This window comes from Castanea sativa, chromosome 3 (assembly GCF_040712315.1).
Source record: "Castanea sativa cultivar Marrone di Chiusa Pesio chromosome 3, ASM4071231v1".
Classification (NCBI taxonomy): domain Eukaryota; kingdom Viridiplantae; phylum Streptophyta; class Magnoliopsida; order Fagales; family Fagaceae; genus Castanea; species Castanea sativa.
The window spans coordinates 44,549,708-44,573,522 of NC_134015.1; the positions used below are offsets into that span (position 1 = coordinate 44,549,708).

General features: G+C 36.6%; 2 protein-coding genes across 3 annotated transcripts; one reads left to right on the top strand and one right to left on the bottom strand.

Moving 5' to 3' along the window:
* The first annotated feature begins 868 nt into the window (after positions 1 to 868).
* On the top strand, positions 869 to 15,667 carry LOC142627973 (mRNA export factor GLE1-like). 2 transcript variants are annotated; one of them, XM_075801884.1, is made up of 15 exons: positions 869 to 1,100; positions 1,279 to 1,446; positions 2,338 to 2,490; positions 2,707 to 2,821; positions 3,268 to 3,416; positions 3,833 to 4,004; positions 4,532 to 4,736; positions 4,865 to 4,974; positions 5,210 to 5,280; positions 5,954 to 6,035; positions 6,783 to 6,857; positions 13,456 to 13,539; positions 14,505 to 14,636; positions 14,810 to 14,932; positions 15,022 to 15,667. In XM_075801884.1, coding segments are annotated over exons 1-15 (1,908 nt in total). In that variant the 5' UTR covers positions 869 to 1,098; the 3' UTR covers positions 15,289 to 15,667. The 2 variants fall into 2 exon arrangements, with proteins under 2 accessions (XP_075657999.1, XP_075658000.1); XM_075801885.1 differs by having other exon boundaries at positions 879 to 1,100; positions 2,710 to 2,821.
* Positions 15,668 to 16,394: 727 nt separating this feature from the next.
* Positions 16,395 to 22,101, bottom strand: LOC142628156 (E3 ubiquitin-protein ligase RGLG5-like). The gene is made up of 11 exons (XM_075802175.1): positions 21,328 to 22,101; positions 19,408 to 19,492; positions 19,194 to 19,334; positions 18,985 to 19,098; positions 18,739 to 18,836; positions 18,427 to 18,506; positions 18,253 to 18,358; positions 18,029 to 18,156; positions 17,688 to 17,931; positions 17,466 to 17,522; positions 16,395 to 17,340 (listed from the first exon to the last, which is right to left on the bottom strand). Exons 1-11 carry the CDS (start codon positions 21,616 to 21,618, stop codon positions 17,260 to 17,262), a joined length of 1,425 nt encoding a protein of 474 aa, XP_075658290.1. The 5' UTR covers positions 21,619 to 22,101; the 3' UTR covers positions 16,395 to 17,259.
* Positions 22,102 to 23,815: the final 1,714 nt, after the last annotated feature.

Here is a 23,815-nt window from a genome sequence, read left to right on the forward strand (position 1 = left end):
ACGCGCGTGCTTAGAGGCTATTTTTGTTTATGAAGTTTAGAGTGCTAAATACCAAATATTTGATATTTGACACACCGAATAAGAATGCCAATACATTTCATTCATTTTCGTTCATTTTCATTTCTTTCCATTTGCTTATTTCAAAAAATCCAATTAATCAAAAAGTTACATTCTATTCTTTGCCATTCATTATTTCATTTCCCTTCATAAAATACATTCATTTCCATTCCCGGCCAAAATGGGCAATTAGCCACAGTTGCTGAAGAATATAGTTAGTAGGCATTGGTGCGAAAGTAAATATAATTCTAACATCTCGAGTGTAAGAGAGTCGATTTTGGGGGTCAAAATCGAGTCTCAAAGACTCGATTTCCAAGGTCTATCACGTCTGATATGACATTTTATCCACGTGGTGACCACCTGGAAATCGAGTCTTAGAGACTCGATTTACAAACCACCCAAAAAAAAAAAAATCCCAGAAATCTCTGGGTCGCGACCTGCGCGACCCTGGTCGCGACCTGCGCAACCTGGGTTGCGACCCCTGTGCTGCCTGGGTCGCGCTGCTGGTCGGCAGCGATGGGCCTGTGGTGGCTGACCTTGTGCCGGAATACAGATGCAATGAGGAAATGAAACTCAGAAAAAAAGAGAAGGAAAATAAGAAAAAACAAGTGAAAGTTGTAAATCGAGTGTTAGATACTCGATTTTCAGGTAGAGTTCACGTGGAAAAAATGCCACATCAGACTTGATCTAATCATGAAAATCGAGTCTTTGAGACTCGATTTATAGCCTAAAATCGACTCTCTTAAACTCGAGATGTTAATAAAAAATATACTTTAGAATAAGTACTTACTAATTATAATGTTTAAAAATTAATGCTAATGGGCCATTTTGGCCTCCATTCCCATATAATCTTTCCATTCCCTTCCCCTGTAAACTCCCAAAACGAAGACTAAAACCATCGGTTCTATCTATCGTCGCCTTCCATTGAATACGATATCCAGTGCACCGATATCCTTCATTACTATATCACTGCGAACTCTTCAATTTCCGAAGCATTCACCGTGAATCCCTCCTACTCCTTCAGGTTTTCAAATAACAATAATGTAAGTTTTAAGCTTTCTTCTCTTTCGCTCTGCTTAGCTGAACCCTGAAATTCGAATATAAAAGCTCTCATTTTCACACTTTTCATTGCCTAAAACTAAGATTACAATTCAATTTTGGGTCTTTCTCGTTGTTCTAATTAATGGTTTTTTTTTTTTTTTTTTTCGTGTATACAATTAGGGGTGTAATAAAGTTGGAACCTCGTTGTGCCCAAAGAATTGATGGAATGGCAATCGACCCTGAACCCAATTGGAAGTTTGATTCTTTATTATCAGAGCTTAATTCATTGGAAACAAAGCTCAGTTCCTCTACTAATGTTCCTGCGCCTTTCGCGAAATCATGGCCAAGGTATAACAATTTTTCAATGCTTTCTGTATGTAACTGTACTTGGGTATCTGTGTAATGCCAAGAGATATTCAATTCAAGTGTCTTCCACTTTTTGGATTTGGTGCTTTCTGTATTTCGTGCTGTTCGAGTATAATTTGAAATTGTATTCTGTATATAACTGTACTTGGGTAATTTTGTAATGCCAAGAGATATTCAATTCGAGGTCTTTTCAATTTTTGGATTAGATGGTTTCTGCATTTCAAGCCATTCAAGTATAATTTAAGAAGCATCGTGTACTATCTGAAGTTCTAAACTAATTGGCATTGTAGGAAAATGGGTTTTTTTTTTTTTTTAAATTTATTTGTTGATGCTTATAGACTTGTGACTAATGCAACTCATTTGTGATTGTTTTTGCTTGTCTGAGTATGTTGTAATTCAAGGGTCTTTCACTTTTTGGATTAGATGGTTTCTGTATTTTGTGCCGCTCAAGAATAATTTAAGAAGCACTAGTGTGTCTAAACTAATCTGCATTTTAGGAATCTAAACTAATCTGCAGTTTAGGAAAATGGGTTCTTTTTATTGATTCTTATAGATTTGTGACTAATGCAACTCATTTGTGATTGATTTTGCATGTCTGAGTATGTATTAATGCAACTCATTTGTGATTAATGCAACTCATTTGTGATTGATTTTGCATGTCTGAGTATGTATTAATTCAAGGATCTTTCACTTTTTGGATTAGATGGTTTCTGTATTTCGTGCAGTTCAAGCATAATTTAAGAAGCACTAGTGTGTACTGTCTGAACTAATCTGCATTTTAGGAAAATGGGTTCTTTTTATTGATGCTTATATATTTGTGACTAATGCAACTCATTTGTGATTTTTTTTTTCTTCATCTTCAACTCTGTTTAGATATATCTCCAATGGGAAGAGCAGTGGTAAAAGTTGTAAGCCTTTTATAATGCGTGTGTCTGAGGATGAGATTTACGACACTGAAAGCGAAGGTGAGGAGGATCGAAGTTTGGTGGCTGCAACACGGTTCAATTGTGATGCAATTTATTTGAGGTGCTAACTTCTTCTTCTTGTTTTCCTTTTAACATGGGAAAATTTGTTTGACGATATAAGATGTTCTTTATGGGATTTTATTTGGTGTTGGAAATCTTTTTTTTATTTTATTTTAAATTACACATGTATGCATTAAGATGGGAGGAATTGATATATTTTTTCTGCTAATAAGATATTCAATGATGGTGTTCATTTATTTTTACCTTCCAATGCCAGTAGTGATTCTGATGATGAGTCAACTTTTAAAGACCAATCCTTCTTAATGGATGAAGTGCAAATAGTTGAAGGTGCTTTGTGTGAGCTAGCCCATGAACATCACCTTGAAGATAAGGTATTTTTCTGTTTTTGATCAGTAAATGTTGCTCATGATGCTGATTGATATATTTTCCACAATATTATCTAGTAAATTGGAAATTATACATTACATTATGTAGTATTTTAGAAACAACTTGAAAATTATGATCCTCTATTCTCCACATCCAGAGTTATTTTTATGCTCTATTACTGTTGCTACTGCTTCTGGTGCTTGTACTATTATTTGCACTAGGTTCCCCTTACCTGTTTGATATACAATTCTCTGTTAAACCTGGATGTAGAAAATTGAATGAGTTTGTAATAAACCTGGATGCGAGAAATGAATGAATTTATCTTGTGTTTGGCCATTTGGAGTTGTCGTAGCTAGCAAAGAAACCCATGTTTTGATTCAAGTCTGTTTGTAAATGTCTTGTTAATCTTTTCTGCTTGGTGCATAAACATAGTATTTCGATTGATGAGCAGGAGGAGATTAGGAACAAAATTTCTGCCTTAGAGACAGATTTAAGGAGTGGAAGTGAGAAGTCTACTTCTGCCCTTACTCAAGTTGAGAAATACAGAGAAGCAAGAAATGAAATGGATAGGAAACTTGATACTCAATACCAGCGCAAGATGTAAGACAATTTTTTATTTCATGATATGGCATGCTTTATTTTAACAACATGGTTGAACTTATTATCCTAGTTTCAGGAGTTGTCTTTCTGCTACTATTGTCTGTGACATTAAATTTCATACCACTACTTTAGAATAGACCTATGAAGTAAAATGCATGCATGATATAATCTTTATAGTTGGTGATGTGTCAATCCCTTTATATGGATTTCATTCTCATAGATTTTATTTTGTTTGTTTCTATAAAACATAGTAGAGACAACTGACAGAGGGAGGGATGGTTAGTTGAAATCGGAATTGTGTTGTGCATTTCTCATTCCCTAGTGGATTGATAGATGCTTGTTTTCCACTTTTCTATTCTTCCCTCTTTTGGGGGTTCCAGAAATGTTTTTTTGATAATTTCTTACAATCATTGTAGTGCAGAAGCACTTGATAATCACTTGACTGCTGTTCAGCGGGACCATGAATTGAGATCACAAATAGAAGAAAGAAAAATAAGAAGTGATGCAGCTTATGAAGAGGCCAAAAGAAGGGAAAAGGCTCTCCAAGAAGAAAAAATACGCCAAGAAAAGTCTAAAGCAGAATCTGAGGTTTGTTGGCACCTTTCAGTCCTTTGACATTTTTCTGGTAACATTTTCATATTAGTTTTTTCAGTCCTCCTCTATACACGTTACTCCTGTAGATATCCTTTGAAATGCATAACCGAGTTATTGTGACAGTTCTTGGACTATGGGAAAACTGGAACTCCTTTGGCATTTTCTATGCCTCTTTTGCTTTTTGGGACTTCATTTCTGCACAAACATTTTCCATTAAGCTACACAAGACATGGTTATTTCCAACCCAAAATGCTTACTGTGCATGCCTTTCTACTTGTTTGTTTGATTGGAGCATTGTTTTAAGTCCTATATTGCTGCAAGAAAACATTCGTCTCACTTGTGTTTTGTGCTTTTGTATTTTTTTGTAATAAGTGTCCATTTCTTCATCAAATGCATTTTGTTTGCCGCTACTTCTAATTGGTTTTCTGGTCACTTGGTGAAAAAGTAGTTCTAGTATAGCTTAGCGTTCCAAGGCAGATACCATCATCCTTTATAAGTAATAAAAATATAATGGAATGCAGGCCAGACTTAGAGCTGAGGAAGCAATAAGGGCTGCTTTGGAAGCTGAGAGAAGAGCAGCTTTGGAAGCTGAGAGAAGAGCTGTGAAAGAAACTGCAGAAAGGCAAGCTATTGAGACCTCAACAAGAGTTGCTGCTAGGCCAGCACAAGAAGAAGATGCAGGACGCCAAATGAATGCTAATTCAGCAAAAAAATCACAATCAGCAAGTAATTTTTTTTTTCAAGTACTTGATAGATTGATTATACCATGCTTCACATGTGCTGTTTGTGTGTGCTGTTTAGCGAATTGTCTCATTTAATACTTTTGCCCTCACCAATTGGCAACGTGATGGTAGGTAATGTACTCTGGGCAGCAGAAAGTGCTCTAAATTTAGAACAGGCAAGAATACAGAAACTTAAAGAGGTAGATGAAGGAAACCAGGCTCTGAGGTTGACTTATAATAAGGTATTGCTAACACTACAGGGATTAAGTTTTGAAATATTGGAATTAGAATATATGTTTTATTAAATTTTATTTGGGATTTATATATTGAAAAGATAATGCTATTACTCACACCTGGATACTGTTATTGTAGATTAGACTCTCATTTTGTGGCAGTTATATTACTGAAGTCTAAGTTATAGGCTAAGTGACTTGCTTCCTTTATTTCAGTAGGTGACATGGTCTTCTTTTTTGTCAGGATTTGAGCAGCTATGAAAAGCTTATCGGTAGGTTGATAAGACAAATAAGTGGATCAACGGAGGTTGTCCGGTGAGATGGATTTGATTTTCACTTCAATCTAGTGAAACATTGCATTATCAATGAAATTTTTTGGTTTTCCTTTATTTTCTGTATTACTGCACCTAAATTATTTCATCATGATGAGTATGAAACTGCTTTCAATGTTTGCCCCTCACCCCAGCCAATCACAACATGGCACTGATATGAAGGACTTAGTTTTTGCTTGCCTTTAGAGTGGACTTCTACCCTGGACTGCATTGGACTGGAGTAGCTGGTCAGACTAGTAAATTAGGTGCCAGGCCTTTTGGCCATTTTCCTTCCCCCCCCCCCCCCTTCTTTTTATTCATTATATTATTCATGGCTTTGAACTAATAAAGTGATTGATACTGATCACACTGGCTGACTTATGATCTGTCACTTATTAGTGAAGGTTGTAGTTGCTCCAGCCTCTTTAGATAGAGTGAGGGTGTTTCCTATTTTTGAGAAGATTTCTGTCTAGTTGCATGTTTTCTGTTATAGCCGGCATGAACTAAGACACTTCATGGCTTTTGGCATGGTAGCATATTAAGAATTCTTCCTTAAGCTTCATTGTTAAAGAACTCAAATTCTGGTTTTATTCATGGCATTCAAGTTGATTGTAATTCTTCACCACAAAAGTAACTAATACTTTGGGATCTTGTTTGTATTGATTTACCACTTGCAGTGAAAAGTCACGTGAAATTATTAAGATTTTCAATGATCGTCATTGCCCGCAATCTGTCATGGTGGCAGCATTTGCAAAGCTGGTAATTTCATGAATCTGGCCAAAGACATTCTTTTGTGTTCTACCTAGATTCATTTTTGGATTGGATTGTTCAGAGAATGGAAGAACTAGACAGAAAGTTCTGGAACATGTTTTTTTTTTTTTGATAAGTGGAACATGCAAGTTAAACAAGCTTAAAGTTGGAAAATATGGGATATTATTTGGTATCTGGAAAGAGTTTAAAAACAACTTTTTAAAAAAAGTTTAAAAAGAACATTTAGAATTGGATATTTATACTCTGTAACCATAGACATCAAAACAATGAATAATGTAGAATTCAGAAATTAGGGTTAGCCAAGTCTAGAAGTCCAGTTCTAACAACTATGAGTCCATGCATGGAGTTAGAAAATAAACAGTTAGCAGTTTTCTTACTTTGTTAATGAAAGCAAATGATAGGGTGCATGGACACGTACTAAACAAGAGTTGCAACTGCTCCTTATATATTACCATATAGAACCTTAATAATATGAGATATCTGATGATAGGATTTAAATATTTGTTTCCTCTTATTTTAATACAACATTGGAGTCACTATTGAGAAGCTCTTCAGCTCATAATTTTTTGTCATTATATTTGATGGTCTTGGACATTCTGACTATCATGCTCTAGTGAAATTCAAACTGAAAATTTTCTGTCACAGGATATTGACAGTATATTCTTTTAATTATGTTTTTTATAAGTAGACAGTAAACTTAAAGAGATAATATTATTCCCAATTTTGACGTTACAGGTTGTCTCCCGTTGTACAAGCCCTAATACTGATGCTTTTGCGTGTGGGCATGTCATTGTTCTTGTTACCTCACAGGTAAAACACGTTTTATTCATTGTGTTTGGGGCTGGATGTTCATTAATGAGATCATTGGTTAGTGGCTGTTGGATGCTCTGTGTTTTGCATTCTTCTACGCATTAGGATGCTACTCAGAGATTGTAATTTTTTTTTTGTGATAAATAACGAAATTTCATTAAACAAAAGTCCCAGGTACATCGGGAGTGTACATGGAAAGGGTTACATTAAGATCGAAAATTACAATGATCAAGCATAACAAAAAGATTAGAGCAAGAAAGAGAAGAGAAAACAGAACACCAAGCAAACAAAGAGTGGAGGAGGAGAGATTTAATCTCAAGAATCGTCCGTTTCGTTCCCTCAAAGCATCTACTATTCCTTTCCCGCCAAAGACACCATAACACACAATGTGGGACAGCCCGCCATAGGTCTATATTGCGCTATCTACCGAATAGACCTTGCCAGGATGTAAACAAATCTGCAACACTTTGAGGCATCACCCAAATCGCACCAAAAAGGACCCAAGCCATAGACCATAGCTCAAAAGCAATGGGACAATGAAGAAGAAGATAGTTTACCGATTCCCTGCTTCTTTTACACATAATACACCAATCCATGATAGGGACCCTTATTCCATAGCCTATCTAGGGTTAAAATCTTGCCTAAATCGGCAGTCCAAGAAAAGAACACAACTCTAGGAGGGACCTTTGAGCGCCACTCCGGTTTTCGCGGAAAAAGGTTATCAGGGGTCGGGAAGAGGGATAAGTAGTATTCACTAACCTTAAAGCCCTTGTTCTTGGTAGTCTTCCAGCAAAGTTTGTCATACCCCGCACCAATAAAGGTCATAGAGTGTATAAGACTCCAAAGACTGATACCATAAGTAGTTGTTACTTATTTTGTACACCACCCACCCCAAATATTCCCATACTTGATCTCGATAATCCGCTGCCAAAGCTGGCTTGTCTCCATACCATACCTCCACAACCATTTACTAAGCAGAGCTTGGTTAAATTTTCTCAAGTTCCACGCACCTAACCCACCAAACTTCAGAGGGCTACACACCTAAGCCCAATTGACCAGGTTCAATTTATGAGACTCATCAATATCACCCCATAAAAAATCCCGCTGGAGTTTCTCAATGCAATTTGCAATATCCACCGGTATAGGAGCGAGAGATGGGTAATAAGTAGACAAGGTTGAGAGAGTGCTTTTGAGTAAAGTAACCTTACCACCTTTTGATAGATACAAACGCTTTGAACTTGCTAATCTTCTCTCCATTTTCTCAAGAATAGGGTTCCAAATTGCCCTATCCTTAAATTTAGCTCCCAACAGAAGCCCCAAATAAGTCATTGGCAGTGAGGACTACCTACACCCTAAAAGGGCCACTAGCTCACCCATATTTAACACCTCACCAACCGGAACCAATTCGGATTTAGCCAGATTAATATACAAGCCTGACACAGCCTCAAATGAAGATAAGATATCTCTCAATTTACCAATCTGACTAGGTAAGGTGTCACAAAAAATTAGAGTATCGTTCGCAAAAAGAAGATGAGACACCATTAAGAGGGTATGAGATCTAGGACCCATGGTGAATCCTGACTCCTGAGATATGACCAGCCAAAATAGCCCCGTCTAATAACTGGCTTAAAGCTTCCATAACAATAACAATTAAAAGTGGGGAGAGAGGATCACCTTGACGCAGTCCCCTAGAACTCCCAAAGAAATCTTTAGGACTACCATTGATCAAGATGGAAAATTTCACCGTGAAAATGTAGAACAAAATCCACTTCCTCCACTGCCTAGAGAAACCACATCGTTGTAACATATATAGGAGAAAGTCTCAACTTACATGATCAAATGCTTTTTCCACATCCAATTTACATAAAACACCTGGAACTCCTGCCTTTAATCTACTATCTAGGCATTCATTAGCAATTAAAACTGAGTCCAAGATTTGCCTATCCGGCACAGAGGCATTTTGAGTCTTAGAAATAATCCCAAAAATAACCCTTTTTAGCCTATATGTTAGCACCTTGGATAGAATTTTGTAAATACCACCCACAAGGCTGATATGTCTAAAATCTCTCACGTTAACAGCATCAACCTTCTTTGGAATGATAGCAAGGAAGGTGGCATTAAGACTTTTCTCAAAAACAACCTGGAAATGGAAGTTACCAAATAGCTCCATAATTTCTTGCTTTAGAAAATCCCAGCAAGACTGAAAGAAAGTGATCAAGAAACCATCTGGCCCCAGAGATTTGTCATCATTGCAATCTTTGATAACTCCATAAGCCTCCTCTTCTTCAAAGGGTCTGTCCAGCCAAGCTGCATCCTCCCTGGAAATCCTAGAAAATTCCACTTCATCAAGGATAGGTCTTTGCCCTTCATTCTCATAATATAACTGTTTGTAAAAAAGAGAAATGCACGCAGCTGTGGAACTTGGATTTGAAGTCAGTTCACCATCCACCACCAGATTATTGATAGTATTAAATCTTCTATGGGAATTTGCAGTTCTATGGAAGAACTTAGTGTTTCAATCTCCCTCACGAATCTAGAGCGCCTTAGATTTTTGTCTTCGACAAATTTCCTCCATGAGGGTTACCTTTTCAAGCTCAATGCGAAGCTGATCCTTCTCCAATATCTCTTCATTGGTTAGAGATCGGAATCTGCAATCAAATCTAAATCATTGAGATCTTTCCATAACTTACGCTTCCTATTCTCCACATTCCCAAATTCTTCCTCATTCCATTTCTTTAAATCTAGCTTCAAAGCTTTCAGTTTGCTTGCAATTCGAAAGCCAGGAGAGCCTCAAAAAGTGTGGGATTCCCACCAGGATCTCACTCTATCCACAAAACCATCTGCCTTTAACCACACATTCTCAAAACGGAATGGCCAACTGTCCCTATGGAAATTTCCCCCCTCTAAAAGGATTGGGAGGTGATTCGAGAGCAACCTTTGGAGTCGTCTTTGACGAATATTCGGAAAATGTTCTTCCCAATCGGAAGATAGTAGAAACCTATCAAGCCTAGAACACGAAGCCACCTCTCTGGAATTAGACCAAGTAAATGTACCCCCTTCCAAAGGCAAATCTATAAGACCTTGTTCAGAAATAAGATTTGAAAATTCAACCATAGCAGATGAGAAGGGACCTGAACCAGAATGCTCTGATGGAAATCTCACTACATTAAAATCGCCACCAAAGCACCAAGGCACACTCCACCAACTACAAATACCAGCCAGCTCCTCCCAAAGCAATCGCCGATCAAGTTCAGAGTTTGGGCCATAAATACCAGTAAAAGCCCATTCAAATTGATCCTCTAGATTTTTGAATTTACATGAAACAGAAAATCGACCCACCTCTTTATCAATTTTCTCCACAGTCCTTCTATCCCACATCACCAAGACCCCCCCAAAAGCCCGAATAGAGCCCAAATAAAGCTAGTCTACATGCTGGCAACCCCACAAGCTTCGTATCTCTCTTCTGGATATGAACTCCATTTTTGTTTCCTGAAGACAAATAACCTCAACACCCCAGCTTCTGATCATATTTTGCACTCGGAGTCTTTTGTCACTATCATTTAGCCCCCTAACATTCCAAGTGATTAATTTTAAATTCATTGAGGCACCACTAATTCCCGATCCCTAACTACACTGCTTGAAATAGCAGAGTCCTTCTCAAAATTCCAAGAGCTTAGCAAACTCTTCAATTCCCTACTACCTTTGACACCCGTTTTGTTACCTTCCTTCAGAGGGCTCTCTCTCTGCGAGACAAATTTTTTCTTGGCCTCTAAGGCTAAGAACAACCCAGTAATATTTGCTTCGAAACCTTCCAAGGAAGTCCCCACTGATTTCCTAAATGCTTTAATTCGACTGAGAACCCAAGGTGAAAGATTTGTGGAAGCACCCTCAACCTCCAGGTGGACATCAGGATTGGCCACGGCCAAAGGTTGCGCAAGCAGGAGCTCCTCCATTGCTACTCCTTGAATTATTTTCTCCTCCAAGTCCCATAGCTCACACTCCGAACCTGAGACTATGGAAATAGATCACACTCATCTGCCCAGCTAACAATGCGCTTTTCTTCCTTGAAGGTGTTGTTACCCTGGCCCTCATTTCCTTCATGTTCTGAGAAATCTGACATGCTCCCAGGAGAGTGATAAAGAGAAAGAGGGATTACAATCTGCTTCCCATCGCGTAGCTCCAAGACCTAGTTATTATAATTACCCCAGGTGCTCTCTAAATGCCCAACAAAATCCTTGCTTGAAGGGCGAGACCCAACCTGGCCACCGTCGAGCTGATCCGAGGCCAAATCCTTAAGCAAAACGCCCGACAGAGGTCCCAAACCCAAATCGATTTGCAAACCCACCTCCTTTGCCGGTATCGGGAGCTCATGTTCCACCTCGGCAGCACTTCGGGGACCTGCATGTGCTGAGATCGCAGTATCGAGGTCCTCTGAGGCATATACTGGTTTTCTGTTGTCGGGGTTCTGTTTGGCTTGATCTGGGTGGTGCATCGGCACTGTATCAGAGTTGATCGTGGTCTTTGGGACTGCTTCTGTGGGTGACTGAGTGGGAGACACAGCTTGCGATGTGTCTTTGGGGTGGGTTAGGGGCAGTGGGTTGGGTTGTGATTTTGAGTGGTTGATGGGCTTTTGTCTCGGTTTGGGTTTATTATTGGGCATGGGTATATTGGGCTTGTGAACCCATTTGTTAATCTCCCTTCCTTTAATAGAGTTACCCGTTCCAGTGAAGATGGGCTTTGTCCCAGTCATGTAGTTGGGCTTATTTTTCAGTACCTTAGGGTCCACTCCTTTAACATCTGATGATTCTATAGTCCACTTCCCACCATTACCACATTCTACACGTAGGAATAAATCTAAGGTCAACGAATCTGTTTTGATTTTCCCATTAATGTCAAAAGTTAGTTCAGCCCAATCTGTGCCTTTGCCTTCTCCGAATACAAAATGCATTGATCACGGTGAAAAGAACTGGAAGCAGAGGGTTTCAAATTTTGAAATTCAGCAACTTTCTCCTTTCCTTTTATACTACCACCACCAAATTTTGACTGTCTATGCGGTTGGCCCTGCCCAGCAAGGGGGGCTGGTTCTAACGTCTTCCTCAGATGCAGACCAAAACCCCTCCATCCACTCCCCATCCTCCCCACCAGTATCACAATGTTGCCCCTTTGTTGACCATGCAAAAGTTCAGAAAGCAATAGGAATGTGCCACGGGCATTGGACCCCATCTGTATGATAAGGACTTTCTCACCCTCCCTTATAGTTCTCACAAAGTGATTAGAAGATTGCTTAGAAAGCAATTCCTCCATATGAAACAACAATCTATAGGCACTCTCTCTTCCCATTAAAACAGAGCGCAGCGAATTCCGGCCCCTCTCAACAATCTGTAGCTGGAAAAAAGACCCCCCTTCCTCAATTGAAAACTCAAAAGTTTTGGATTCAATGAATATAAACATTAAACCACCCATAACGGATAAACGGAAACCAACCGGAGGTTTGAAAAGCAGCCCGCTAAAAAAATCAAACCCTTTGAAACAAACAACAAGAAGGAAGAAAATATGTAGTAAGCAAAAAAATCTATGGCTGATTCAAGGTAGCTGGGCCTTGTTTATGACTAATCCAAGGTAGCCAGGCCTCCATGAGCACGAAAATTAGATTTCACAAACCCTTGAAGAACTACCATAGATAATTCCTATTCTTGATAGAACCAGCAGGTTCTTATCAATGCAAGGCTATGAGCTAGTAAATAAACTCGTACAATATACTTTCTTATTTCGGATATTTATTCAACATCTTCAAGTTTACTCAGAGATTGTAAAATTAAAGGACTTGTTTCAAAACTTCAAGATATTGCAACGTTGAGGACTACTACTTTTTAGGTTATTATTTACGCATGAGATTAAAAAAAAAGTATCCTCATCTGCCAGGGGTCATATCAGGTTGGTACAAATAGGAATGGTGTAATTGGTTGTGGTTAGGGTTTGATTTTGATACATTTTAGGGATATCTCAATGAAACAAATTCTAGAGGCCTTCATGGAAGGCCTTCTATCTGTATTCAATTGGAAGAAAGTTTCATAAGTTCATGAATTTGGTTCAAATGACGGAGGAGGATAGCCTTCACAATGTAGCTCTTTTGTCATTTATAGTTTTATACATCATGAAATAGACAATCAGACACATAGATCTTTTGCAAGCTCTCACACTAATCATTGGAATCACTGTAATCCTAATCACAAGGAAGGTGCATATTGTTTCTTCCTATCCATGTTTACTTGTGCTGCATGCAGTTGTGTTTTTAGAAAGCAATTGGATGGCACTTTCCTTGAAATTTGTATTTATGTTCTAATCTGGTTTTGTTATACCGAAGTAACTCCTCATCATTCTAGTCACATTGGTTTCTGAATTTACTGAGGATATAGAATTTTCTCTGCAAATTGCTCAATAGGTTGCGATGCTGAACCAACCTACATTCTGATTTCTGAGTTGTTAGTCTGAAAGTCATATCAGGTCATTAATTAGGTCAGAAGAGGAATTAAACCTAGCTGCGGCTCTTGTACATAATTATATTTATTTGCTTATGTTTTTGTTATATATGAATCAGGTTCCACATGCAATGGATCTTCTTCTAGCTGAGTTCCACAGAGCCTGCATTTACACTGTTCCAAAGCATATAACATATTCAGAGGTGATGTTTATCAACTCAGAGAAGCTATTTATTGATGTTTTGTAGTGTCATGCTATGGATATTTTGTGTTTGACTTTGACCGTGCTTTAAGGAATTTGTCATGTCATGTCACATTAGTATTGCATCTAGATGAAGCCATGGGTTCAAGACCTACTGATGCATGTGTAATTATCAATAATAAAAAAATTGCATTTAGAGGAAAAGAAAAAATGAGCACCCTTATTTATCCTTATTTTGCATGCTTGCTTGACCTATGAATGGTTGATATGGAGTAAATTACCAATAAATTATTATCTGCTAGATATTAAGTTTGAGTTTTGGAGTTTTGTTCTTCCTAATTGTCAAAATTGCAAAATTGATTGAAATTTTTGATCGAAGAGAATTTCTGGGTTCAATAATCAATGTGATTTTTACATATGGTTTAACTACTTAAAACTCTCATCTGATTAAATGTTCCTGCTTTATAATAGACTAGAAAAGGCCTGACTGAGAGTACTGATTAAAACTGGATATAGCAGAGAACCAAATAGTGATCTGTTATCACTGCTGATCATTGATGGTCACTGTGGAATGTTGAATAGTTATGTGAATAACTTTTCATTCCATATTTCCGTTCTTTCTTTTCTTGTTATTTCCCCTGTAAACATTCTTTCCACTTAAATTTTTTTTATTGGAGTGGCAGATTTTATATTTTGAATTGAATGGTAATTAATTTTACACACACACATGTAGTTATTTTCCCAGATCTAACATGTTGAAAATAGTCCAAGTACGGGTTGGGAGAGTTTGAATTTGGCCAAATTTATCTTAATTTTCTGAATTTTTTTTTCTAGTCTATGACCAATCCAATAAATTACCAATGTTAAAAGTTTAAATTTCTTGGCCTATTGTTTGTTGCTGCTGTTTTTGTTTATGATTCTGCTGCTAATGCATGGAACTTTAATTATTATATTTTCTTACTACAGTCGGCATTTGAATGTGAAGAGGCTTATTATCAGGCTCTTGGATACCGAGTAAGTGATGGAAAGCTTGAGAGCACTAAGGACTATTTGACACGGTTAGCATCCTACATGGAATTGTATGGGGCTCTAATTCAGGTTTGTAACTATGATCTTATGGTTTTGAATTTTGAGGTGTTGAAATTCTTTATTTTTAGCAATGGGAAATTTATAAAATCCCGGCTTTTTTGGCATGGTACTATTGTCCACCTTTCCTTAGTCTCTTCATTCCTGAAAGAAAAGCTTTTTACCGAGAATGATTGTTTTGGCAGACAGAAGTACAGGGTGTCCAGAACACACATGGCCTGAAAGAAGGCTGGGCATGGATTGCAAGGTTCTTAAATACTTTGCCTGCCAATAGATATACAGCGGTAGCACTGAGTGCCTTCCTGAAGGTAAGTTAATAGAGAAACATAATGCATATTTGCAAAACAATATTTGAAAGCCCTTTTAAGTCAAAAAATAAATATGTATGTTTTTACAGATGGCAGGGTTTGCTCTCTTCAGAAAATATAAATCTCAGTTCATGAAGGTACTGAGCAACATCTCGAACAACTTTCTGCAAGAATTGAAAGCATGTGAAGATCCAGGGTTAAATGCAACCATTCTGGAGATTCAATCCTACTTGGAGGATAAGAGGTTCCTTAAGGAGCCAGTGGGAAGGGCCCTGCAAAGTTCTTTGCTTTCAACTGTTAGTATTCCAGAAGGACCAGATCCAGATTACCACCGGTCGTCGGGTAGATATTACTAGTATTTATTTGTAATCTAGATGTTATCACTTGGGTCGTAGGGGGTGAAAGTTCTTTTGTAGTCACTTGTGTATGTTGTATCAGTTTCTCAAAACCAAAAAAAAAAAAAAATGTATGTTGTATCTTGTTCAGCTGTGTAACCATTGATAATGATCAGAAGGTTACAATTTTGTCAGCTCTTGTTCAGTTTGAACTTCGTAATGAGTTTCATAACATCTCTTCTCCTTTTTTATATTTTTTTATAGACAGTCTTTTTTTTTTTTTTTTTGGGCTAAGATATAGACTGTCATATTGTAACTCTATGAGGGATTCCTTCCAATGCTAATTAGGATTCTCCTTTTATTAATAAAATTTTCATGTTACTTACAAAAATATGAAAAATATATATTGTTTAATTATTCATCAGCAACTATAATTTTTCACGCTTCCTTCTATTGTAATTAAGTTGGCGAATTTTCCTACGTTCATTCACATGTGTAGGCCTTTTCAGAAAATTCTAAATGGTCAAATCCTATCGCCTCACTTGTTCATCCATATTGCAATTTCTCTTTCTCTTTCGATTTGGCTGATGCCAATGATTTTGGGGTCCCAAACGTAACTTATTTATGAGTGATGCTATAGCAAAGCATTTTTCACAATAAACCTCATGACAGTTGAGTTTACCGATTTTTATTGACACCACCACTTTGCTATCCGCATTAGCATCTTGTCGCATTGACAGTTTGTGAAATCATTTGCGACTCTAGACTTTTGAAACCTTTATTTTAGGACATGCTGAGTGCCTCACAACAGTGGGACTCTTTTCTAAACCATGTGATGGAGTAGGTCCAAGTCTTGTGCAGGATCTGATGTTCATCGAGTTATAGATACAAAAACAGGAGCATATGCTTAAGTTTTAGAGATGATAGTAGTCACATTACCTTAATTTCCTCTAATTAGACGTCAAAAAAGGGCATCCTACGTTTTGCTAATCATGCATCAAAAGTTACAAGTCATCTTTCTCTTGTTGTACAGGCTTATTCCAAACATTTCTGAATATGAGGGAGCTGTGTCATCAATGCCTTCACTATCATACTGCAACCACCTATTGTAAGTAACACGCATGGAATTATCACACACCGAAAAGCAGAGATGCCAATATCCAAAAACTCAAATATTGTCTTTACAATCCTGAACTGAAATTCATGTACATCAAAATTAAATCAAATCACGAACGAATCCTGCTATCACACTGGATCTTAGTTTTACATTCCTCGCTAGTATACATGCTTACAACTAAAATATAAAAAACAAAGACGGAAACGAAATCATCTTACCAAAAACGGAGAAAAAGAATAATAAAAAAAAAAAATGAACTGTGCCTAACTCGTTCTATCAACAGGCCTAACAGGAAAATCATATCCTCATCTGTTACCGTTCTTCATTAAGCAGTTTCTGTATAAAGCAGTAAGCAGAAGATTCAATCGAAAAGAGACTCAGATGGCCAGTTTTGCAAATGACCTTTGGGAAATTCCTCTTTTGCCATCAAGATAACTCCACTTATCTTGATCTCACGCTAAGAGTAATGCAATACTTTCACATCAGATTGTGTCTTAGCCCAATGAATGCACCTGCCAAGATATAGGGCACCATGCACATCGCAAAATTGGACATAATTTTCAATCTGTTTGGACGAAAGTTCCCCCAACCAAGTACATCGTATCTCAAAAGACTATTCACTTGTACTTTTAGTCATATTATCAACTTCATCATGTGACTTGTTTGAATGATTTAATGAATCGCGAGATTTAAAACACATGGATGATCTTCTGAACTGCCATGTAATTCCTCCAACCTGGTTTGGAGAAAACTTTTTATGTTGATAAAGACGCTCTTCAACAGCTAAGCTTTGTTGTGTCTAATGCACAATTGTTGCCTTATCAAACTAAACACATGAGAGAAGAAATAGACTCAGAGACGTGCAGAAAAGCTGATTAGTAGAGCCTTATTCTAGTCTCGATTGCACGCCGGCAAATCGGGCACACTTCAAGGTCTTCCCCACACTCACAACAAGTCTGCCATATAAAAGTGAAAGGAAACTATTAAAAACAGAGAGAGAGAAAATCTATTATGTAAATATGGTTCTTTGATTTAACCTCCGAGTTCCTATAAAACAGCAAAGGAATGCAGTGTAGTTTACCTGATGTCCACACCCAAAGGCCATGTTCTTTGCATTAGTAAGACAAATGGGGCAAACCTGTATAAGTTCACCACAAATAGATTAGTAATCTTGGTGTTGGTGGTGATGACAAAAATACTAAAGCACAACAGCAACTGTTATCTATTTCCTTGATAACCATGCAAGGAAGGAATACTTAATGAAAACAAAGCATTTTACTTTTTGGAGAACACTCAAAAATACCTGATTGTCATATTGAGAACTTGATGATGGAGCTGTTTCAACTGGTGTATCATATCCAGTATAAGGAGGATCATACCCGCTATATGGATGTGCACGCTGCTGAAAACTATTTGAACGCTGCTGAAAACTGTTTGTGCGCTGCTGAAAGCTGCTTGTACGCTGAGTTTTCAAGTTGCTGTTAGAATTTACACCATAAAGAGGTGGAGGAAGAGGAACCCTCTCTGGAGAATTTCCCCTCTGTCTACTGCTTTAACAATGGGAAAAAGTGAATGTTAATTTCTACATAACTGTGCATAAAAACTGGACCTGAAAAACCTTAAATATTAAAATCCAAACATTACCCTAATAAACCAAGCTCAATAGTTGCTTTATATTGAGAAGGTATTTCCATTAAGGCTGCAAGAGCGAATTCAGTCTCTTTTCTAGAAGGATCAACATTCTTTGACATGATTTCCGTGAAATTGACGAACTAGATGCACAAATAAAAGCACGCCTTTCCAATTAAGTACATATTCAAGGACTTGACATCAAAATCTCGGTAACTAAATCAGCAATCATTGCTTACCTGGAAATTATCAAAGGCTCGAGCAGGGATGTTATCATCAAATTCCCTCATCATGTCCCAAGGCCCATCTCCGACCCCCACCAAAATTATTGACAAAGGATACTCACTGCAATTAAATTATCATATGAGAAATGCAGGTTGGCAACCATCAGTACTGAGTTGTCAAATATTTACCTTGCTTGAACAATTGCATTTATCGTCTTTTGTTCTTGTGGGCTGAGCTGGCCACGCTGAGTATCAACACTTCTTGTTACCTAAAAGAGCAAGCAGTTCTGTGAGGCACAAGTCCTAATATTGATATTATTATAGAGGAATCCTCACACTAAAATAAACTTGTTCAGCTTTAGCAAAGCAAGACACATGTTTTTGCTTGGGACAGAAATAAGGATATAGTAGTCAGATAACCTCATATCTGAACTGCACAGAAAGCTAAATTTCATTTTGGACCACCCAAAAAAAAAAAAAACTGAATTTGAGGTGAATTACCTGCCCATCAGCAATTATCACCAAAACATGGTACTGGCCACTACTTTGCTCGACAGTTGTAATGGCCATCTCAATAATTGGAGCAAAAGATGTTGGCCCTGCCATCAAGTGAAAAAATAGTAAGAAGGTGCACTAAAAACCTATTGGTTGAATTTCAAGAATGCTGAATAGAATATATATATATATATATATATATATATATATATATATATATATATAGATCATTGGGATGAACAGATGCAGCACCTGCGAGTCGAAGGTTAGGGACAATTTCTTTGTATTGCAACAGCACTTCCTCAAATCCATTGCAGGCACTCTCGTCTGGATAGAAACTGAAGACATCTATATCATGCGTTGATGCTGCCAAAATATGTACAGACAATTAACATCATTATAGTCCAAACATTATATCAAGATAAAAAGAATGTTCAAGACCATGCTTCAAATGAAATTACCATCTCCAAATCCATAACAGGGAATTAAGTTATCCTCATCGAAAGCAGATAAAGTTTTTCCAATAATTGATATTGCTTGTTCATAGGGATTTTGACCATTTCCAATGTGATGTAAGCTTCGTCGGTTGAATGACCTGGCACCTAAATTATGAAGAAAGATAAGCACACTGCATACCAAGATATACAACTTAGAAGCATTGAGATGAGGTTGAACCTGTCCACTCGTTACTCTTTGTGAAATCAATACCAACAATTAGATTAGAAGACTCCAGGCCAGCATTTGCAAGAGCAGCAGTAACCTGCAGTCAATTATTCTCATTAATCACCAAGAGGATGAAAACTTTGTGAATCATTTGGCAATCAAGACGTTCTAAAGTAGGCATGGACATGTATCAATGATGCAATCAGAGCTCGAGCCAGAGGTAAACAAGCAAGACAAGGAAAGAATGAAAGGTACCAACAAATAAAAGAGCTACACCACCAAGTGCATAAAATGATACATTATTTGGTTATCATGCATATTTTACTACTGGCAATTAGAGCTGGCTCTTATTGAAGAGACAAGCCTAATCTAAATTTTTTTCTCAGAACAAGGCCAGCTCCTAGTTAAAATAGTCATAGCTGATTATTTACCAGAATTTTTCAATATTGATTTGTTGATACAAGAGGCATGCAACTGCTCAAACAATTGATATTATAGTCGCATTTGTCCTAATTTTGAAGATCTGAAGGAAGCAATTATAGGAGCTCTAGGAAATTTTTTTTTTATTTTTTTTATTTTTCACCTCTCAACAGCATAATCAAATGCAAGTAGTGCCAAAAGCAAATGGTAATAATATTTCAAGGAATAGAGCATGGAAACCTCATCCGACTGAAGAAACTACAGATATCAGTTGTTGACTTCAGAAATAAATGACAGGTTTCAAAGCTATCGGCCAAAATATAACTTTCCAGCTTAATATGAGTACAAAACTCGAAAAGCCAAGGGTTACTTTTACAACTCCCTAACTTTAAGGCAGGGGCTGATAAAATCAAGCAGCCAGAGGTTTACCATTGTTAAAATGCTATGAGAGTACAATCACTTATCATAGCTAGAGAGAGAGAGAGAGACGGAAAAATTATCTTATGAGACTGGCTTATACAGTGCGCCCCTCATAATATATGAGTCCCGCAGATTTGTAGGGCCTACCAAAGGTATGAAAGACGCTGTATAAACCGCCTCACAAGATACTCTCTCAAAAGCCTCTTAGCCATGGAACTATAGTTGATACAGGGAAAGATATAATTGGGGAGAACAAATGGGAAAAGTACTTAATATTGAGCGAAGAACAAATTTCAAAAGAGTAAACACTCTTCTTCTTCCTCCATCCACCCCCCGCCCCCCCCCCACTCCACAAAAAAAAAAAAAAAAAAAAAAAAAAAAAAAAGAGGCTTGGATCTATAAATTCATGTCAGAAATACAATAGAAGAGGTAAGTTAATGTTATTAAATCTTTGAGAGAGAAGATTTGAACATCCAGAGATTTAATGAATCTCAGATGGGAATTGTTGAACACATATCAGAATCAAAGATTTTAATCATTTTTCCCAAAAGAGAAATAGTTTAAAACATAAACCTGAGGATATACATGTCTCTTATACTCTCCCAAGATTTCAATCCTTCAATTAATTGGAGGAAAAAAAACACAAATAAATGAATAACAGAAGCGTATTTTTTTCCTTTCCTCTCATTTTTAATTCTCATTCCCACAAAGTTTCAAATGAGAATTGAAAGCACTCTTATTATGGTCCGTTAACAAACCTTTAAATATCTCGGAATATGCTTATGTTGACAAACTGAGAGGCCAACAAGGCTTTAGTTGTCACCTCTAGTTCAAACACAATATATTCGACTTGTTTGACCGTGCTTAAAAATCTTTGGATCAAACATGCACATACCAATATATAGATAACACATGTAAAATTTTCTGGAAACTTCTTCTCCTTTTATGTTTCAAGATTGTAAAGTGCATAGGCAATTTGTATTAGTCCCAAAATTCCATACAAGACACCAAAAAAAAAAAGAAAAAGAAAAAAAGATGGTCTTTGAAGTAGTAGAGAAAATCACAAACACAAATACTGCATATGGGTCTAACCTCATCTAAGGACCTGTAGTTATCAGCAATCCTCGAGTATTTTCTATCCAATTTTCTGTGCGGTTGTGCCACTGGTATCTCTGACCCATAATTAAAAGATGCTTGGGATCCATAACTAGAAGATGGCGGTGGTGGCCCATGTTGATGCTGTGGCGTATAACTATATGAACTCGGCTGATGATATGGGGTTTGTGGAGGATACCCATATTGTTGATTATATGTTGAAGAACTCCCAGACCCATATGATGGAATCTCTCTCCTACCTGACCCTTTTGAACTTTTACTACCCATCTTCAAAAAACTATCACAAGCACAAACTTAGATTCAATCTATTTATTGTTCATTTGCCAAAACTCCTTGTCCTTCAAGACTCAAGGTCAACAACCTCGTTTACAAGCAAAATACAAATACTTGGCAACTTCTGAATCTTGGTATATTCAAAGAGGACAGAAACAACTGGACACAACAAGTGTCTTGCAAATAGAATGAGAACAAAAGTGAAAAAGGATAATGAATTTTCTAACCACTAATATAGAACAAAGACCAAAACCGTCGGCGAAACACGACCGAGTCTAAAAACGCCGCCGACAATGGACGAAACCCATGTCGTAGAACATTTCACTTCGTGAATTTTCAGGTAAGTTACATGAACAGCGAAGAATAATCACAACTTGGGTTCTCAATATTATCTATTATTATAGATAACGTGCACGAGAGAGAGACTAGTAACATTATGATTTCTACATTTTTTTTTTTTCTCATTTTTTTTGAGTTAATCATTTCTACAATTTAATCAATTTTTAAACGAAAATTGAGGCTGTAACTTGCATCTAGAATGTACTAAAACTATATATTATATCATTATCATAGGCCTAGACTCACGGGCAAGTAATTATTATTATTTTTTTATATTATATAATCACAAGCAAGTTTAAATTGACAACTGGGCAAGCTATTATATAGTCTTTATAGTCAACTACAACTTTTTCCATCCACCTTTCTAAATTTCCAATACAATTTGCTTGAACTTTTAGTGGAATTTTAAAGATAAATAACCTTTATAATAATATAAATTATTATTATCACCCATGCTAATCTTAATCTAGTGGATCTCTAGAATCTTGATCCTAGAGTGCATTATACATTTCGCAAAATTATTATTGACTTTAATTATTATGTTTAAAACTCAAAACATTGACCCAAAATGCAAGGGCCATTACCCTCATTTGTAATGAAAGTTAATTATTAAAAAATCCTTGTATTTCTATTTTTTTTTTTCATTGTGATAAACAATTTTTTTTAATTTTTAAAAATACTAAATATCTTTAACACACACAAGAAGAGAAGAGAAAATCTTAAAGGAATTTACAGTAGTGTCTATCCAAAAGGACCTCATTGTGATAAACTCTTAATTATATGTTATGAGGGCATTTAATTCGTTGTAATGCATCCTTGATATGATGCACATTACAATAATGTGACATTAAAATTTATTTTTTTATTTTATTTTTTCTAACATTACTATAATTTAAGATTATAAAATATATCACATCATCTTAATCTCATCACATTTCTAACCAATGTAATGTTGTATTCTTGTATTGAGATTACATTAAAATAAGATTACAAAAATCAAATGTAATGTTACAACGTAATATAACATCACGGTAAACCAAACAGCCTCTATAGAAGTTTTAATGTAACCCAATTAACAACTTTTAATGTTTCCTATAGAAGTTTCTAGGATTCAAATTTTTCTCTCCCAACTATTGGATTATAAAATTTAAAAAAATATTTAAAAAAAACCTCTTAAATCACAATTATGCCGATTTGGTATTCCATTTTAATTAAAATCGTACATTTTCATAATATAATTTTTCTATATTGCACTTCTTTTTTTGGTAAATATAGCTTTTTCAAATAATTAATTTTCAAAAAATAATAATAAATTGTACCAAATGAGCTGTCCATACACCTCTTATGATTGAGTTAAGAATTGCCATTTTAATGGTCCCACCACTATTTGTTTGTTTGCAGATTATAATGTTGGTTTTTTTTTTTTTTTTTGGTTAAAGGGAAACAGATACAAAACGTTATCTCACATAACGTTGTTTATAAATGATAAGAATGAGTTTTTAAAAGAATAAGAGCATCTTTTATAATAATTCAATCCCATCACATCGCAAATTATGAGCGATGAAAGGTTTTTTTTTTTTTTTTTTGGTTAACAAAAAATGGGGGCCTTTATGGCTAAATTACTCCCCCGGGCAGGGCGCCGGTCTGACTTAAGCTCCAGCCGTTCTCACCAAACTGTGTGGAGAGTCAACCCCACCAAGGATGCCCACCAACAATTGACTATGGAGGTGATTCAAACCCAAACCTGACAAGCAGGGCCACGAACTCCTTACCATTGAACCAACCAACGTGTTGGCTAGCGAGCGATGGAAGGTTAGTAATACCATAATGGTTCGATATCGACATCTCATAC

Bases quoted from the DNA above. Each gene is read 5' to 3' on its own strand.
- LOC142628156 (XM_075802175.1), bottom strand. From the start codon at position 21,618: ATGGGTAGTAAAAGTTCAAAAGGGTCAGGTAGGAGAGAGATTCCATCA. The intron at 18,359-18,426 runs GTAAATATTTGA...ATTTAATTGCAG, and splicing joins AATGCAATTGTTCAAGCAAG to TGAGTATCCTTTGTCAATAA. The intron at 17,341-17,465 runs GTAAACTACACT...TTTATATGGCAG, and splicing joins CCTTTGGGTGTGGACATCAG to ACTTGTTGTGAGTGTGGGGA.
- LOC142627973 (XM_075801884.1), top strand. The intron at 3,417-3,832 runs GTAAGACAATTT...CAATCATTGTAG, and splicing joins ACTCAATACCAGCGCAAGAT to TGCAGAAGCACTTGATAATC. The intron at 6,858-13,455 runs GTAAAACACGTT...TATATGAATCAG, and splicing joins TTGTTCTTGTTACCTCACAG to GTTCCACATGCAATGGATCT.